The sequence below is a fragment of the Amblyomma mixtum genome, chromosome 1 (genome assembly GCF_055824585.1).
Source record: "Amblyomma mixtum isolate Tamu chromosome 1, ASM5582458v1, whole genome shotgun sequence".
NCBI classification, from domain to species: domain Eukaryota; kingdom Metazoa; phylum Arthropoda; class Arachnida; order Ixodida; family Ixodidae; genus Amblyomma; species Amblyomma mixtum.
Window position 1 is genome coordinate 124,989,415 of NC_143012.1, and position 18,753 is coordinate 125,008,167.

The 18,753-nt window shown below is 46.8% G+C and overlaps 1 protein-coding gene and 1 long non-coding RNA gene across 12 annotated transcripts in view; one reads left to right on the forward strand and one right to left on the reverse strand.

Annotated features, from left to right (window-relative positions):
- LOC149367545 (uncharacterized) overlaps nt 1-7,864 on the reverse strand; it is a 31,976-nt gene extending 24,112 nt beyond the window's left edge. For 2 of the 10 annotated variants that reach the window (XR_016284962.1, XR_016284960.1), the window contains exon 1: nt 6,027-7,064. This is a non-coding gene — a long non-coding RNA (uncharacterized LOC149367545). The other 8 variants (XR_016284965.1, XR_016284949.1, XR_016284948.1 and 5 more) reach the window with 7 other exon arrangements.
- A 6,989-nt stretch (nt 7,865-14,853) lies between these two features.
- Nucleotides 14,854-18,753, forward strand: part of LOC149367547 (uncharacterized) — an 88,086-nt gene continuing 84,186 nt past the window's right edge. The window contains exon 1 of one of the 2 annotated variants that reach the window (XM_089556127.1): nt 14,854-15,193. In XM_089556127.1, the coding sequence (XP_089412253.1) occupies nt 15,008-15,193 (186 nt within the window). In that variant the 5' untranslated portion in view covers nt 14,854-15,007. The remainder of the gene's footprint in view (nt 15,194-18,753) is intronic. The other variant, XM_089556134.1, reaches the window with a different exon arrangement.

The window sequence follows — 18,753 nt, forward strand, 5'->3', positions numbered from 1 at the left end:
TTACAGCAAAAGGCAAGGTTATATTGCAAAATTGATGGCAGTCAGCATCGAAGGTAAGCTGCATTTTTTTAATTTTATTAATTACCAGTGTGGTTCAAAATATCGACCACCAAAAGTATGCATTCGAAAGCTAGCCGAGTTTGCATTCCTGCATTGGATATTTATAACAAGCCTTCCCCCACACTTCTTACGTGTCAGAAACAGCAGGTGCAATTGGAGCATTTGATGATGTAGAAGTTGATTTCGGCGATGCCAGGTGCAGTGACTGCATTCTATAATTAGTGTGCGAAAATCAGCTCAACAAGCTTTCAAATGCACGTTTTTGACGATATTTCGAATGATATCGCATATTAAGAACATTTAAAAACAGGACTCACCTTCGATGTTGAAGGCCAGCAATTTCGCAATAGAACTTTGCCCCCTAAAATGAAAACTTAAATAGTTCACCTAGGTTAACTAATCGTCTAATTCTTGATCCATATGAGGTACCTAATATCCGTCTTACTGTACTAATGTAGCTCAACAGACCACCAAAAATCTCAGTTTTTTGAAGAAAAAAAAAACCTGTAAAGGTTAAAAAAAATCACCCTGTATGTGGTTAAATGGCCACAGTTAAAGTGCCACTGTGTTTTGCATCTGTCAGTCACAGTCAGTCAGTGTCAGTCTGTCAGTGTGCTAAAACTCATCAGCAAGACATACATGAGTGTGCTGGCTTTCAAATGCAGAGAGGCAGGTTAACACTGATTGCCAAGCTCAGTTTCTGATTCCTTAGTTTTGTCAGTGCGCAATTGCTACTGCACTCACCATTCATTGTTTCCAACATTGGGAGTACTACAAACAACTGTAACCGCTGAACAAAACTTTACCCATAAAATGCTATGCCATTTCTAACAAAACCATTGCCAAATTGCGTGTCTTGCATACTAAAGGTTCATCATCATCAGCCTGACTATGCTCACTGCAGGGCAAAGGCCTCTCCCATGTCTCTCCAATTGATCCTAACCTTCGCCAGTTGCGGCCACTGTAATTAGTACTTCTAATTACAAAATTACAGGTAATCAATTACCTGTGTGTGTTTGAGGTCGTGATGCACTGTGTCAAGATGTGCAATGGTGCTGTTCAGTCCAACATTCCCGTCGCCTCAACACACCCGTGGCTTTTGCATTTCCCTCTCTCTCGGGATTCCGTGTAAAGGATACCCAATGGATGCCTACCTGTGGCATCCATGTCAATATTCTGATGTGACCTTTGTCAATTAAAGTATAATTTGAAAAATCTATTCGGCTTACTGTTATCAATGGCTTACTGTCAATGGAATTAAACATCAAAAAATGTAAATTTCTGCGTGTATCAAGAACATCCGGCCAGCTACCTTCCTATCACCTTAATAATGTCCCTCTAGATCCTGTTTCTTCTTACAAATATCTTGGTATCCATATTACTAGCAACCTCACTTGGTCCATTCACACTTCTTATGTAATTAATAATGCTAATCGCATGCTGGGATATCTAAAACGTAATTTCTCTAAGGCACCTTCTTCCCTAAAACTACTTCTATATAAGACACTGGTCCGCTCAAAGCTAGAGTATGCTGCAGCAGTGTGGGATCCCTTTCAACAAAACCTAATTCACTCATTAGAAATGGTCCAGAATAATTCTGCTCGTTTTGTTGTATGTAATTATAACCGAACTGCCAGCATCTCTGCAATGAAATTAAATCTCAGCCTGCCATCTTTAGCATCTCGCCGTAAAGCCCTTAGACTCTCACTTTTTCACAAGGTATTTTATCATCCTTCACTTCGCCACGAACTGATCTCCCCTCCCCAATACATTTCATCAAGGCTAGATCACAATAACAAAGTCGGAATTCCATTTTGCAAAACCAATGCCATGTTTCAGTCATTTCTTCCGCGCACAGCTGCTGAGTGGAATCACCTTCCTGCATCTACCCCTACCATTACTGACAACCAACGCTTCAAAGCAGCATTAGAAAACTTTGTATAAGTAGGAGCATCATCTTTTTTTTTTTAATTCTATATTCTTGTTTTTTGTACGCGCGTTTTGTTTGTTTGTTTTTCACTGTATTGCTGTGCTGTATTTTGTGTATTATATACTATTAACCAGCACACCAAGAACCCAACAGCTAATAATGTATAACTAGGAGCAATCATTTTTGTATTACTAATTAGTTTGCTGCACTGTACATTTTTTTTTCTTAATTTTTTGTAACCACTCCCCTCTATAATGCCTCTGGCCCTGGGGGTACACGAAATAATAAATAAATAAATAAATAAATAAACTTTTTCTGCTTTTAACTGAGAAGCCAACGTGTAACTATGCGCGACCAAGTTCTTTCTTGGAGTCCTATTCTCAAGTTCATCAACTCTATCGTAAAGCGCTAACTGCATGAGGTGATGATTTGCAGCAATGAGCTGGGGGCCGCTGAACCACTGTCACTCAGGTTCTAGGTTTGTAGGAAACTTCGCCCATCGCCCAGTCATCTTGTTCCACTCCTTAAACCGCGAAAATCACCACTCAACATTTCAGCATACCGCCCAACTGCACTCTCCAGCAGTATCGGGAGAATCATGGAAAGAATGTTGTTAACACATGCGGAATGGTACCTGGAGCGATACCAAATCTACCCTGGATTTATGTCTGGGTTTCGACGTGGCCGCTCTTACATCGACAATGTGGCTGACCTTGTAACATCCGTCCAGCACCAAAAAAATTTGAAAAGATTGGCCGTGGCGCTGTTCTTGGACATAAAGGGCGCCTACAACAACGTAACACAGGCCATTTTGGATGCATTAGAAACTGCTGAGATTTGAGGCCTCATGTTCAGTTGGATACGCAGCTATTTGGTCGAGAGGTCGTGTTTTGTTCAGACTCAAGACTGACCAATCTCTTTGCATCTAAATTCACGCGGAGTCCCACAGGGTGGAGTGCTGAGCCCAATACTTTTCAACCTTGCTCTCATCAGCCTGGTTGACTCATTGCCACAATCTGTCCAGATCTCTATATATGCCGATGATATCTGTATTTGGGCATCAAGCGTGACCCGTCCCTAAGCTCATGCGAGACTGCAAAAGGCAGCAGTGATACTGGCGTTATACCTTCGTCAGCAGGACCTAAATATTTTGACAGAGAAATGTTCCCTCGTGGCATTCACACGAAAAAAAAAAATGACAAGTTACCCCATATATATTAATGGCAACGCCATTCCCTATGAGAGAAGTCACCGCTTCGTTGGCACTATTATCGATAGGAACCTTTCATGGAGTCCCCATCTCTACCTTGGGGGAAAGCCCTGGGGCACATCTGTGCACTCGATGCTTCTACTATACCGTTCGCTGTCTCTGGGATATATGCGGCATACCTTTCCCATTTTAAGCAATATTAGAAAGACAAACATTCAGACACTTCATAGTGTTCAAGCGAGAGCTCTACAAATCTGCCTTGGACTACCTAAATGTGCCTCAACAGCAGCCACAATTTTTGTCGCTGGGGGGCATCCCGTTACTTCATACATTGCTGTTGAAACCATGAGAACACACATTCGGCACGTCACACGAGTTTCGAGTCATCTTGAAGCTCTTCCAATGCTCAGACCACATACTGCATTGGCAAAAGTAATTCAAGCTCATCGTGCCTATCTTCCTTCGCAGTTCACTCATGCTTCAAGACCATGCTCACCCATATGGAGTCTCTATGAACCTCGGGTACACCTCTCTATTTCGGGAATTACTGAGAAATCTGGTGTATCATTGCCTGCTCTCAAACAACTGACACTGCATCATCTGCATTTTAACCATAAACACCGCATACAACAAGCTAGAACTCATCAAGAACAGGCTTTGATCAACGATGACTGACAGCCGCCTGAGCGATTTGTCGCTGCTAAGCGTGGAGACGGAGATTCTGAGGCGGGTCAATGTTGAACATCTGATCAACAAACTCTCCCTGCAAAAGACCCGAAAACGCTTGTAGAACTTGTAGGATGTGGGTTAACATCCGTGCCTTTCTGCCCTCTCTGTATCTATCTATCGCCCATTACCCGAAAAAAAAAGGCTCGTCAAAGTAGCCAACAGAAAAAGGTGTTGCGGGTACAAATGTGACTAGTTTTTATCACATCTGCTTGCGCTAGCGCACGCATGTGCGCCAGTCATGGGCTCCAGCAGTCGGGAGTGTGCCCCTGTCGGATGCACGATAACGCATTCGCCTTCTTACGTATAGAATGCACTAAAAATAGCCGCGTTGCATCAAGCGGCACGAGAAAGGCAGAGATGCAGAACAGGCACAGGGGCGGCCATAGCCCTGGTTTTAAAAAGGGAAGGTCAGGGGCTCTTTCGCGGGGAGAGGACTACTGACGGCGGGAGTGCTTGCCTGATTGCGTCATACATAAGTGTGTGCTCGGGCGCTTATGCCCAATTTCTTTATGCCTATTTGAACGGGTTACCATTGCCTAGCCTAGGCGCTTCATTTTTCGAACTCGCGCAGGCGCGGGCGTTTATGTTGTGCTTTGTTTTATGTTGCCATAATAAAGGCACCTTTTTTGTTGAACCTGCATTGTTTGTCGGGTCATTCGCCATTCCCGAACCCCTTTGGATCAAAGGGCATGGATTCCAGCATTTAATAAAGACAATAGTTCACTGTTCTCTGTAGCTGCATCCACAAATCACTTCGGCAAGCCCCGCAATGATACGTATTTTGCAAGAAGAGTGTGTTTTCAGCATGGTTTAAGCGAACAAGCTGCCAACATGCATACACAATTCACTGAAAGTTTTAGGAGCTGTGAAAAATTGAAGGGGGTATAGGCTACACCTCTCACTTATTACATTTTATAGCACCTCAGAAATGTAATTAGGCACCACTGTGCAGTGTACTAGTGCAGGTGTCTGATAACACAAGGTCACTGAAGCAGCCACAACCAAGCAACACTGCTGAACGCGCCACTCTGCTGCCAAGTTTCGCTTCACACGGGTGTACCAGTGGCAGTGGCAACGGTAGGCAATCGCCGTTGTCACTGTACAGTACGTCGCGACGAATGTCACTTCATGCTGTTACACTTCAGGTAAGATCAAATGCGCTTTTTCTGCCGACATAAAACATTTTCTTTTTAATTGTTTACATGTTTTCAATGTGTTATGTGCCATTAGTGAGACTTTGGCCCAGAAATTTGCTCAAACAAGATTTTTTGTTTTTCTATCGCTTTCCCTTGTTTGATGAGAACATTATAAATAGAGCATCTCATGTTACTTAGCCCAGCCACATACCGCATTAACATTTCTTTCTTATTCGGGCCAGTGTTTGACTCGATAACACAGGTCATAAACGCGAGCAGGGTCGCAGGAAAAGAAAAAAAAGATTGTCACTTCTGTAGGCACCCATCAGTTGTAAAAGTGCTCATACTGAACAAGGGTCATGCCTGTGGAACAAGGGTCCTCAAGTTGCTGCGGAACCCTGTGTCCCGACTTCACACCTTCCTACCTAACATCAACAAAAATACCCAAATGCTATTTGTAACAACTGGATGAACAGTGAAATATCCTGCTATCAGTAGCCATACTATTAATCAGTCCCAAAATAAAGTGGGAAAAGGGAAGAGGGCAGAGAAAGGAGACTGATCTCGGGAACCAAAAAAGTACTCCAAGGAGCCCATTTTCAAAACCCCCGCTTTGAAAGGAGTCCGAGTCTAGCTTGTTTATATGGCACACTGTATGCTTATGAATCCAGTGCAGATTTGCGCAGGCCTAAATCTTCCATTCATTGTGAACCTGGCAGGGAACTGCACACGCACATTGGTGTTTCTCCAACTTCTCTCTCTGCAAGTCATGTAGCCGAAAGTGCTCAGAATAACTTTTCAAACTACAGCGTGCCGTAAAATGCAGAGGTGCCAAAATACACACTCCAGAATAAAAGTGAATACATTGCGGGCATGCTTTAAAAAATTCAAACTTTTTAAAACTTAACCAGGAGCACGCTCTGAAGCTGTGGAAACAGCGAAAGTATGCATTACGCCATACCAATCTCAGCTCACTGTGGTAATGAGGTCAAGGTAGAATCCAGCTGGTGGAAGGATCTGCAAATAAGGAAAGGCGCACGCTGCAGATCAGAGTAATGCTACAAACATGGCCAGTTTGCACAGATGAATTCAACAAACTCACTCCCAGAATTGAGTAAAGCAAGTGAGGGCTCCTGCTGCAGCAGAAAAACAAAGTAACGACATTGGTAGCTGCTGGTTGATACACACACGAATTAATTGTTTCGTAAATGCACTAGATGTGCATTTCCAAAACAATTAATTACAACAAACGAAACAGTGTACTGGATTCACTGATACAGTAAGTGCTGCACATGCTGCTTGCATGGAACTGCGCTGGAAAGTGGTTATAGCAGCTGCTGCCTTGTTCCTTGACAGCCACATGAAGTCCACACAGCGGCCGCTAGCTCTCCTCCAAAAGACATGCTGGCTCAGCGTCATCTTTGGTTTGTCTGAATACCCTCTCAGTGCCCTTGGCAGCGGCTTAAAGGCACGCACAGCCTGTTACCTATGAATGCATTAATTTTTTTCTGGAAATCTTTCCCATAGCTTCCTCGAATGCATTGGAGCACACAGAACAAGTGTTGGGAAACTATGGTAGGGACAGGCATCCCAAATGTTTAAACAAAGGCAAAGAATTACACCAATGCAGTTATTTCGGTTGTAAAACGATAAATATTTCCATGGGCATCAACCTAGTGCTAGCTGAAGGCTAATGAAGTCACGTATTCCTTGCGGCATCCGTCGCCTTACACATGAGTTACTTGGCAGTGACGGGCCTGAGCGGATAAGCACAATGAATGCATTGCTGCAGTCTCATGCTGTACAGAAGGTTCGTGGCACTCCGAGGTACGACAGTTTTTTTTTCACACTGAGCCAGCTCATATTTAAACTTAGGCTCCCCGCTGGCCAGCAACCCCTTCTTTCGCTCTTCGGAAGTATCACAAAGAAGCTGATCTCCTGCATTGCAGCACGGCGTGAAAAAGGAAGGAAGACATACAACTGGTCCGCACAGGTAAACGCCACCTACCTGTAGGGAATCCCGACGCTTTGATAGCGCAAGTCACGTACCCCATCTGCTGAAGCTGCGAGGAAGGCAGTAAAATCCCACAGTCCAGCGCGTTTACGCTGGCACACACAGAAATAACAGCTGCGGCCAAATTGTACAGAGGCCATGAGCGAAGCAGATGAATCTTGAAAAAGCGCAGATAGCGCAACGAGGCGCTGGATCCAGCATACACGAGTTCGCCCGTTCTCTGAAACGCGCGCCATCCTCGGCCTCGGCATAATTTTAGGCGTCTGGGTTTGAGAGTTACATGCCGCAAAAAACCGAAAACCCTCCGGCGTCACATCCGCCAACAGTCCTCCTTTCCACCTACTCTCTGGGCGCGCATGCGCAGTTCTGCGGAGTTTGTTCTCTCGATGTTCAGGTGCTTTACCTCTGGCTTTTCGTTATTTCCACCGGGTAGCAATAACGCTTTGGCTTGGATTTCCGTTATTCTCACCCTGTCGCAATAACGCCGGCCAATGAACAAAGGCTCTATGGCATAGAGTTTCTTACTATTACCTAGAGGGAAAGCTGGCAGCCTGTCTATGGGAGTTTGCATGGAGACCCCTCGAGACCGCTTCAGCCACCATGGGCGCTCAAAGCATCATGGGGCGGTGAGCTACTTGTTGCGGAACTTCAACTTTTGGCCAAAAAATAACGCAAGAATAAGCGCTATTCGATAATCAAGAATGTCCTAACATTCAATAATCTGTCTGTAAATTGCAACAAACGAGCAGAAAAGCATTTAAGTGCAAAGTTCGCCCAAAATAAGGCATGGCTAGCTCTCCTATAGGTGGTGTCCAACTGACGGCGGACATTGCGTCACGGCGCAGCTTTGTCACGTGAATTTGAACTTCCGGGTCTTTTCTGTCGTTTGGTTTCTGTAGGCATTGCTTGCAGACGTGCGGTTTCGGTCGTTCTTTTCTTAATACTGGCGCTCACATTGCTGGAAAAAGGATGTTGTGCGCTGCCGCAACCTGCAGAAACTTCATTGCAACGGAATGCAACATGTTCCGAGTGCCATCAAGTACAGGGAACGGCAAGAACAGTGCGCCGTTGCGATCCGCTGGCAGACTGCCTGCGACGGTCAACCCTATGCTGTGCTTCGAGCATTTTGTTTGCGGCAGAGTTTTGAGAGCGTTGTGGAAGTTGAAGAATTCGGTAAAGTAGGTTGTTTATCTCCTTGAGGAGCACCAATTTCTCGCTCGGAAGACTTCGGCTATGTGCCACAACCGTTCTCACATGACGGCGGCAGCACCGCGCGGGCTATGTTTGCAAATATATGCTGTTCGGCCGGTTCGGCCTCCGTCAGTACAGCGTGACAACTTAAGATGTTAAAGGACAGGACGATTATTCCTAGACATTTGCGCTGAATGCGAGTAGCTCGAATTCATAGCTAATACTTAAGGCGTGTGTTACTGCCGTCAGCCGTCGAAGCGGCGACACCGCGGCCACGTACGGCGGCATCTCGTTCGCTGGCACTGCTCTGGTCGCAGTGTTAAGGCATGTTTACGAGCACTTGTAAGAGTTATAAATTGTTCTATGAGGCCATTTTCGCTAATTTCATGCTCAAACTGAGACACGTTTTCACCAGAACACTAGTCGACATGAGCACACAGCAAGTGTCGAAAATTATAATTAAGCAACCTGTTACACATAAGTTCCCTGTTTGTGTGGACCCGCGTGCTGCAGTAATGTTTCTTCGTTTCCTGTGTGCGGAGAAGGAGGCTGACAGATGAGGTGATCGCATTAGAAAGTGATAAGAATTATTAACCGCCTTTCTTTTCATACTCTGAGTCAGTAAGTTGGGAAAAGCTTCACTTCAGGATAACACAATTAAAAATAAATGGCAGCCAACATAGCCTAGCTGTTTTTCACCTTTCATTGTACAGAACTTAGTAGAATTGACATCTGAGACAAATGTTATAATACTGAACTCTCACTGTGCAGCAAAGTGTCATTCGCACACTGTTTATGTGCTGAACATGCATATGAAGTAAAAAAATGTCTACGTCTATAGCTTGCATATGTGATGCATTGCATGTTTGCATGTAGTAATATTGCACTTAATGATTGACTAATTGAGAGGTACATTGGTGATTTCAAGAAGTGCAAGATGCTACAAGGAAGGCAGAGGCTGGTCTAGTGGTCGTTGGGTTCATAACGATGAAGAGTAATAATCATGCTATAAAATTACGTTTTTTTATTAAAAAGCCAAGGAACGCATTGTGTTCAGTCATTCCACACTTTTTGGTATCACTAGTGTCTTAGGGCCGCCGCGGTGGCTCAGTGGCTACGGTGCTCGGCTGCTGACCCAAAAGACGCGGGTTCGATCCCGGCCGCGGCGGCTAGAATTTCTTTGGAGGAGAAATTCTAGAGGCCCGTGTACTGTGCGATGTCAGTGCACGTTAAAGAACCCCAGGTGGTCGAAATTTCCGGAGCCCTTCACTACGGCGTCTCTCATAGCCTTAGTCGCTTTGGGACGTTAAACCCCACAAAACCAAACCAACTAGTGTCTTAGGGATGGTTTATCAATGTGCAAGCTGTGCCGCATTGTTAACGCCAAAGCTAAAACTGGATGCAAATGCCTTTTGTTCAACATTGCACAAGACTTTGTAACAGGGACTTGTAGAAGATTCTGAAAACAACTCATATCAAGCTTCTGTGTGTGCTGTAAAAGCTGAAGCATGATATTTTTTTTACTCTTGACCATACTATTTATTATAATTTACTATTTGTCACAAACATCTCCTGCATTAAACTCATTTATTACATGCTGTAGAAAATGCGCTGCGAAAGGTTTTGCAAGACAAAGATATGATGTTATACCTACAGGACAAGAAGAGTTTCTCGTTAATAGCTGAGAAACTTGCTCCTCTTGCAGTTCAACTGTAAAGCTGCCCACGTCAAGAGCTTGTTCTGCTTTTGGCTCCTGTTGCTTACAGTTTTGTCTTTGTGCCTGACTTTGTTTACGTTCAATAAAACTTCTTTTGGGGCTAGTTGGTGCATTTTGAATCTAAGAAAAGGAGCAGCACCAAAGCATGCAAACACAAACAAAGAAAGGAGAAGAGACAAGCGCTGTAGTGCGTGTTGTGGTGCCTGTAGTGAAGCTCTGTAGCAGGCTTTGATGCCTTGTTTTGGCTTTAGGTTTTTATTAGGAAAAACAGAAGGCAAGCTCATCTTTTGCCTAGCTGCTAGTGTTGTTACTTACCTACCTTACCTTGAACATTGTGCATACAGTGCGTAAGTTATACATCTCCACATTTCTATACATAGCTAGGCATCAACAGCTGAGGTGCCAATCATTGGCGACATCTGTCTGTACACAAGCTGGTGGTTCTCCTTCAACTAGGCTTGGAGCACGAAGTACACGACAGCAAAATGGCTACATGCTCTCCTCTGCTTTGATGGGAAGCAACATTGATTTTACATCCTTGGAGCTAGTGAATGTTCAAGAGATGACACAAAACAAAGCATTTATTATTGTACATTTTTTTCATCTACCTAATGCAGCAACCAGCATCGGGAAATCGAGTACAGAAATTCTTAACATTCAGAGGTGCAAGTTAAATGTAAATGGCTTGTAATGTCCCACACCACCATGCAGGGTGTGAAATGCATTGCAGTGCAGTTGCAGTGCATAACTATGCATAGTTAATTTTGTTTGTGCGAAAAGTTCTTGTGCATCCACCAAAGCTGCAGTAAGTGGACGCCTCTCACTGCTGGAATAGCTGCCATGTAACTTCCCATCTGGGCTCTTGGCGCACATAAGTAGAGGTTTTCAGCCACAAAGTCTCGGTGCTTGCTTGTCGGGGCATAATTCGTACATGCAGAAAGACTACAGTAGTGTTGAAAATTCAACACATTTGTAATGCAGTTGCATTTTTGCATTACAGCTCAACTAAAATTAAATCACATGACAGAGTTGTTAAGAATGCCAGCTTCTGCAGTAATTATTCCATAAAGCATAGCAAATATGCAACGAAAGCAATTAAGCTGACAAGTACAGAAACCGACAATAAAACAGATTGTGCCCCTTGCTAAGGTTGTAAAACATTGATAAGTTCACAGACTTTCGAGAGGAGGAGCGACACGTGGGCAGTCAGGGACGCCGTAGTAGAGGCCTCCATATTATTTGGAACCACCGGGAGTTCTTTAACGTGCGTTGACATTGCGCAGCGCACGGGCGCCTTTCGCGCTTCGCCGCCATCGGAAACGCGGCCGCCGAGCCCCGGATCGGGTCCTCCGACTTAGTAGCCGAGCGCCCTAACCGCTAGGCCACCGCGGCGTGTATAGAAAAAGTACCGAAAGTCCTCCGCGGATTTGCACGGTTCAAGCTCCTTGCCGTCGTAGCCACCCTGCTACAATGTGCGCTCGTACGTAATGCTAGGCTGCGGTTGCTGGTAGTCCATATATTCAGCGCCTGGAAGCGCGAAACCTCTAGGAAATATGTACTCTAATATATATTAGAGAACTATGTAGCAGCCACATGATAACCGTAACAAGAAGCGGACTTTTCAGCGAGTGAATGAAGCGTCCTAAACTTCAGCGCGAACAGACGACGCATGCCGAAACGTTCGCACTTACAACGCTTTTCCGCCCTTAATTCCAATACGGAACGTCGAGCGTGTGCATAATAATGCACGTAGAGCATGCTGACCTTTTTTACGACTTCATTCGCGCGTATTAACTTATTAGGAGCGAATTTAAGCTTGGCAAATCCGCATTTCAAGCAGAGCGCCGCACACGCGCATCTCGCCGAAAGACCCGGAAGTCGGAGTACCCAGCATGCCTTGCGGCTCGTTCAGATTGGACACCACCTATTGGCTCAGTGATGAACACTACAAAAACTAATATTTCGTAATTAACAAGCGTACTTTTAAAAGTAAATATATTTTAAAAAAAATGTTGTTGCTTAAACACTATAAGAGGTTTTTAATGGCATTTCATAAAAGTAAAACCTTTTATTGGCGTCGTGTGTTGTCGCGTTTTCACTACTATGGGTTTTGCACACTGCGTTCGCGCGAAAGTCGTCTGCGCACACACGAACAGCGTTTTCGGAATGAAACGTTTTAGTAGTGCCACTCCGTGCTCCCCAAAAACTACGGCTGTCCCGCAACAAGTAGCTCACCGCCCCATGATGCTTTGAGCGTCCATGGTGGCTGAAATGCAGCGCCGCCAGCTTTCCCTCTAGGTAATAGTAAGAAACTCTATGCTCTATGGACCCAGGCAATGGACAAGCCGTGGCCGTGGCAGTGCAAGCAGCACAAAAAGTGAGAGGGCGCGACCAGCAGGTTAACTTTAGCGAGCTACTACAGCCAACGGCTACACGTCCGTGGCAGATGTGAAACAAATTTGCTCACATTTGAGTAGTGCATAGGCAAGTAACTACTTTTTTTAAACAATTTTTAAGAATCTGATTTTGATTTTGGACATTGCGATGTGCATAATGTGACGTACTTGGCTCGAACACGGCGTAGTTTGAAGCCAAGGCAGAAGCCTTGCAGAGCCAAAATGTGGCGACTGGCCGTGGGACTGGCGCTGTGCTTGCACTCAAAAGGGTACCAGACAGTTGTTGCAATCACGAAATTGTGCAGCATATTAATGTTCTGCTGCCTTCAGCTAATGTTGTTTCGGTAGAGCGATGCGGTACTCACGTTGAGTGCTTCGCAGTCGACACTGGAACGATATTTTGTTAATGCAGCCGTGTCCAGCGCGATACATACGTAGTTGATGCGCGCGGAGCCACGATATTTTATGAAACTGGATGCGACTCTAGAAGCTAGCGCATAATCCTGCCGAATAAACTGCAGTGTGAACCAGTGTTTTGTATCGCACGAACTAATGCGGCGATTTTTGCAGGTGGCTGCAAAGTATATGTCTACTTGGTAGAATGAAGTGGTCTATTTAAAAGCGAACAAATCTGAAGGCCGTTGGTATGTATACCAAGCAGCTTAACTGCGCAATAAATGTTTGTTTAAAATGTGCTCTAGATAAGTCCAAATGCGGTGTCCAGCGGACGTCATCTGCGGGACATATAAAGCGAGGACATCCGACGTATATCCCAAGGAGGTACGACCAGGGACTAGGATATTCGGTCCTAATTCGGATATCCCTGGGATATGGTGTTTCACTGGGAGAATGTCCCCGCGGCAGTGCTGTGATCTCTCTCTCGTGTCGACCGTTGGGCCGGTTGCGAGAGAGAGTGGGCAATCAACGCAAGGTACGCCTGTCGGAGGTCGCTGGACCCCGCTGGACAGGCTCGAGCCGCTGCAGGTCAGAGGACACGTGCGGGCGAGCTCGAGTAAGCACTGGTCCGAACGGCAAAGGCCGGCACGGACAGACAGTAGCGTACGCACCTTACGATGTCTCGGAGGGATCTCACCGTCCGAGCGGGTCCCGAATTCCCGCCAAAAGGCGCCAATGGCAAAGGCCGTTTGGGAGCCGGGGCGGAGCTGTGGCCAAATGACAGTGATTAGTCACCTAGCCGCCTCTCCACCGCCTGAGGCGGGAGCAAGGGAAAGAGGAGAAACAACGCAGGAAGCCGGCACAGCCGCGCAAAGGCAACGGCGGAAAGCCAGGATTCCCACAACTTCGACAAGCGCCATGCTGCCAGGTCTCTGCCCAGACTTTTTGCAGGAAATCGGGTGTGGCTGAAAGACAAGGGTGCTCCCGGAACTGTCCTGCGGGCGTCCCAAACACCACGGTCCTACTGGATCAACGGGATCAGCATCAAGAAGGGATCGATGCAACACCGAAGCCGCAAGTTTCCGCGTCGCCCGCCACATTAGCCAGTGAAGAATGCGGGTGTGCAGCAGCCGTCGGATGACCAAGCCAGCGAAGCCACGGAACATCGTAGAGCCACCCGCTACGATCGCATCATCAAGACGCCCAAACGACTTGGAATTAATGATTAACTATGAACTGTGTTGTAGAGTTGCTTTGAATGTACTTTGCTTGCAAAGAGGGAAAGATGTGACGTCATTCTGCAGATAAAAACGAGCACGCTTCTTTTTCTGAGACATCCAGCACTTATCACAAAAGTCAGGTGATCAGCGCTTCTGTATATATAGCACATGATCGGAATAAACGGGCCATGCCATTCCCTTTATCACCGCCCTACGATGCGTGTCTGACAACCTGCAAGGAACAACCGTTCAAGGTGGTCAGCGATCATCACGCACTCTGCTGGCTTGCAGTTAAAGAACACCTCCGGCCTTCTCGCTCGATGGAGCCTGCGCCTCCAGGATTTTGTTGTCGCCGTCTGCCTGTCAGGAGCCCCTGTAAATGCACCGTCGCCGGATGAAGATGAGTACGCCTTCCTGGGACCCATCAGCTCCTGCTCTTTTGCACAGCAGCAAAGCTTCTTCCCGCCTCGTTCAAGCGAGAATTGTCTTCTTTCTGTGTACGAAAACAGGACATCAAAAAAGAGCGATTATTCGATAATTCGCGGGGCAGTTCACTGCTTTTTGAGGCTAGGACAGAGACTCTGAGAACAAAAACGTATAGGTCCAAATTTGAAGAAGTGGATATTTTGTGCTCTGCTTGTAAAACGGAAACGGAGACCATAGAGCACTTGGTTCTGAGGTGCGCTGAACTCCGCCCAGCCCTCCCAGAGGGGGCAGCAACGGCCATAGAGATAGCGCTGGGATTTATTGCGGAGGACGGGCGAGTGGATGGGAAAAGCGTGACATTGACGAAGGGGAGGTTGGAGGATTGGTGGCGGAAATCAAGGGAGGGGTGAATTTCGAGGGGGAAAGGATAGACAGATTAGGCATTGTAAGAGCGAAAGGGAAAGTAAAAATAAATCAACAATGGGGGAAGTATAGGCTAGGTGGCGAAAGCTACCGCCCGGTACAAAGGGTAAAGCCATTATCATCCATCCATCCATCCATCCAAGTTCAGTTCGAGGCAGCATGGCCGAAGACAAGCAGTTAGACGGGCTCAGTTTCAAAGAGATGCGATTCAAAATGTGCCGTTTCCTGGAACAGCAGGGCATCGTCAACGACCTGCGCACTCGGCTGCGTTGTAAATTCGTCGAGGCGCTCAAGATCAACGCACCGAGCGCCAAGCCTTCTTCGCACAGTACTCTTCTTCATCAGGTGAGCCTCGTACCGGGACGCCGCGCCGACTTCTTTTTCCGGCCGACATACGAGGGGTTGGTGAATGGTTCAACCACCGACAACTTGCAAAATTGTGGGAAAGCTGACTTACAGGGAGGTGTTTTCCAACCAAAAACCCTCGTTCACAGACGCGTTTTCGCTTCCTGCAATGCTGCACGAAGGGCAGCGGGGCTGCCCCCAAATCTGCGTGAACCTGAAGCCCCGCCGGACATTGCCAGCGTTCGAGGTGAAGGAAAGTTGTGCAAAGGCCCGCTCCTGTCGTTCGCGCCTCGGCTCTATTGTGTCCTTTCAACAATTTCCCTTCCAAACAGACGTCTCTCCTCTCCCTTTTCGAAGAGTGAGTGAAGAAACTTTATTTCCGCCAGAAGAAGACCCGTGCCCCTCCGGGTCCGGGCAGGGGCAGCGTCGCAGATGGAAGACTAGCATCGGTATAGTCGCGCAGCTTCTGCTGCCAGGCGGGTAGCGTATCGTTGTATGCTAAGGTCAGCACCTCTGAGTATGGTCTCCCATTCCTCTGCATTATTAATTCTGCTATATCCTGGGGCACTGGGGCATCTCCATAGTATGTGTTCGAGTGTAGCGGTATGCCCGCAGAACTCGCACACTTCCGTGTCACCTCCTGTCCAGCTCCTCCTGAGCGGGGATGCGAAGTTTCTAGCTTGGAGTCTTCTCCAGTCATAGGCCTCAGCCGAGCTAAGCGATCCATCCGGAGGAGGATAGATCCTTTTGCTCTTTTTCTGATTGTCTGTGGTGCTATTAAAGGTTTCCTCTTTAGTGCTGAATTCGTATGAGGTGTCCACGGCTCCCCGGGGTAAAGAGGAGCGGGCGGCCTCATTTCCAACCAGACCCGAGCGGGCTGGGGTCCAGATGATTAGAATACTGTGGGCTGGGATGAAGTCTTTTAGATATTTAGCCGCCATTTCGTGGATGCGTCCCTTACTGTAATTTCTAATTACGGCTTTGCAGTCGCTTACTACGTATTTGGTACCTATTTGGTTGAGTTAGAGCGATCGCTATTGCAACCTCCTCCGCCACAATAGGTTTTAAGTCAAGGTGTCTTACAATGCCTAACGTCCTGCCTGTGTCCCCGACGGCTACGGAGACGGTGTCTCCTAGCGTGCCTACTGCGGCAACAGTGTAGGCCACGGTTCCCTGTGGCATCTTGCCTAGCTTAGCAGCCAGCTGTGCGACCCTGCTTTTCCTTCTGCCTTTGTCGTGGATGGGATGCATGTTTCTGGGTATGAAGAAGAATGCGACATTGCCGTCTGCGTACGAGGGTTTTTGGTTGGAGAATTGTAGAGGGCGCTCGTTATTCTGCAAGTTGATGGCGAATCTTAATGAGAATTGCCAACACAGTAAACAAAAAGAATAACAAAGAAAGAAAAGCTGAGCGTGGTGGCAACTGCCACCGCCTCGTTTCAAAGGGGGCGCTCCTATCCATCCATCGTTGTATTAGCGAGGAGGCCACCCACCAAACATGTTCTGGTGCAGTGAGCCTCAACAAGGCTGGGCGAGTTGGTGCTGATTCACCTTTACACCAGCCTCGTCTTGTCTCCGGCTGGTCTTAAGATGGCACAGTGGGCCTTCCGGTCGCTTAGGGTTTTAAGGTCAATGAAAGCAAGACATCAGCTGTGGAGACATGCGGGAAACGAAATAATCAGAACAGGGTGCAAAGTTAAAGAAAGAGGGGAAGCAAATAAAATAGTTAATCACTTCAATTCACTAGGTGGGATTTTCAGCGCAACGAAGACACACACAAGAAAGGGGACAGCACGGGCGCTTACTGTTCGATCAGGTGAAAGCAGTCCCTGCTGAAGGGCACAAGGCAACGAGAAACCCAGCACCAATCTTATCAGAGTAGGCGTGAAAGAAATTTGCTCTCAGCCTCTTGGATTTCTTGTTGCCTTGTGCAGGGAGGGCTGCTTTCACCTGATTGAGCAGTTGTAGTTCTTGTGGGTGTCTTCGTTGCACTGAGAATGCTGGTGATGTGTGTAAGAATCAAGTACCTTAACTCTCTTAATTTGCCATTGCCTAGGCTCTTGCTGGAGGCTAACCTTAGCACCTCTGACTAAGCACTCACCATGTGCACACTGGAATGCGTACTTCGTGTGGTGGCAGATTGTGGCCCTGGATTTCTGCTGCTCTGGGCCCTCTTGGCAGTCTGAGAGAGCCCTTCTAGTGGTGGGGATTGACCAACTGGCACCTTTTTGCAAGTGTCACCTTGTGGATGGAACATGCTGTGCAAAGAAATGGGGCATGTAAAAAAATTAGGGGCAGTCTATGGGATTGATGAGGTACTGCACAAGTAAGCTAAACTGGGCTAGTCGGAACGCGCTCGTGTCCTGTCTACACCTTCCCTGTGTCTTGTTTTTCGCGCTACGTTTTTCGAAGATGCAATTGATGAGGTAGATGTGCGTTTTCCAGTTGTGGTTATATTTCGAAATTGGACTATGCAACCACACAAAATGTATCGTACTGACCACTGGGCGAGGTGCCATTGCTACTGATGCAAATCCACAGACTGCAGGGATAGCTCCTGTGAGGTTGGCACGGTCTGGAGGCTGTGTTGTGCCTGCTGCTGTCAGGGTCGTCCAGCGCTTCCTTTGTGCAGAAAATGGTCACTGTTGTGGTGAGCGCCTCTGCAGGAGCCACCTGGGTCGCATGACCCATCACCTGGGAAGTTGCGCAGGAAGAGAAGGCCCACCTGTGGTCATTCAGCCGCTGCTGGGCCTAGAGTGCCCTCTCCCCTGCAAGTGGAGAGGAGGGCCCAGCCGCTGAGCTCTGTTGTATACTTCACGATCGGAGAGATGCCCCTTCTACTTATCTTGCTCCCGCGATTCGGGCCTGCCCTAAGTAGACGTACTCCTTGCCAATGTAGCACTGCCCACAGGATAGTTTTATCTTATAGACAACATTTTTACATTGGTCAAACAGGGCGTTGCCTCAATGGTCGCCTAAGTGAGCATAAATGCCCCCTAAAACCACCCCCCAAAAGCAGTTTGGCTCTACATTCACTTTCTTGTAAATGCCCCCCCCCCCCCCCCCCCCTTTTTTTTTTTCAGCCATGCTACAATACTATAACAATAATAATAACTTTATTCACATCATGCATACATGATGCCGGAGGCCTGCGGAAAAAGCTGTCACAACAGCAGCTTGACAGGGCCACAGGCCCCCCCCGCACTGGCAACATCACACAGTGGTCAGTAAAATATGGAACTAAACACAGAAATTCGCACTAGTTATTTTTTGAGCACAGAGAGGGGAAAAAACATAAAACGATGGCATTCAACGTTTCAGAAAACCGCGTTACAGGTCAGGAACTATAAGTTACATGCATTGAGATTCCACCATACATCGGGAAAAAAATAAGTAAGTAAAAGTCAGCATTCACAGTCAACAAAATAAAAAGTTATTACATAGAGACAGATAACCAATACAAAGCATCATTAGGAAAGAGAGCATAAAATTCCGACAAGTGTTTATCGCCAGAAATGAAACTACAACGAGAGATTCTTAGTGATGAATCTAACCCTCAT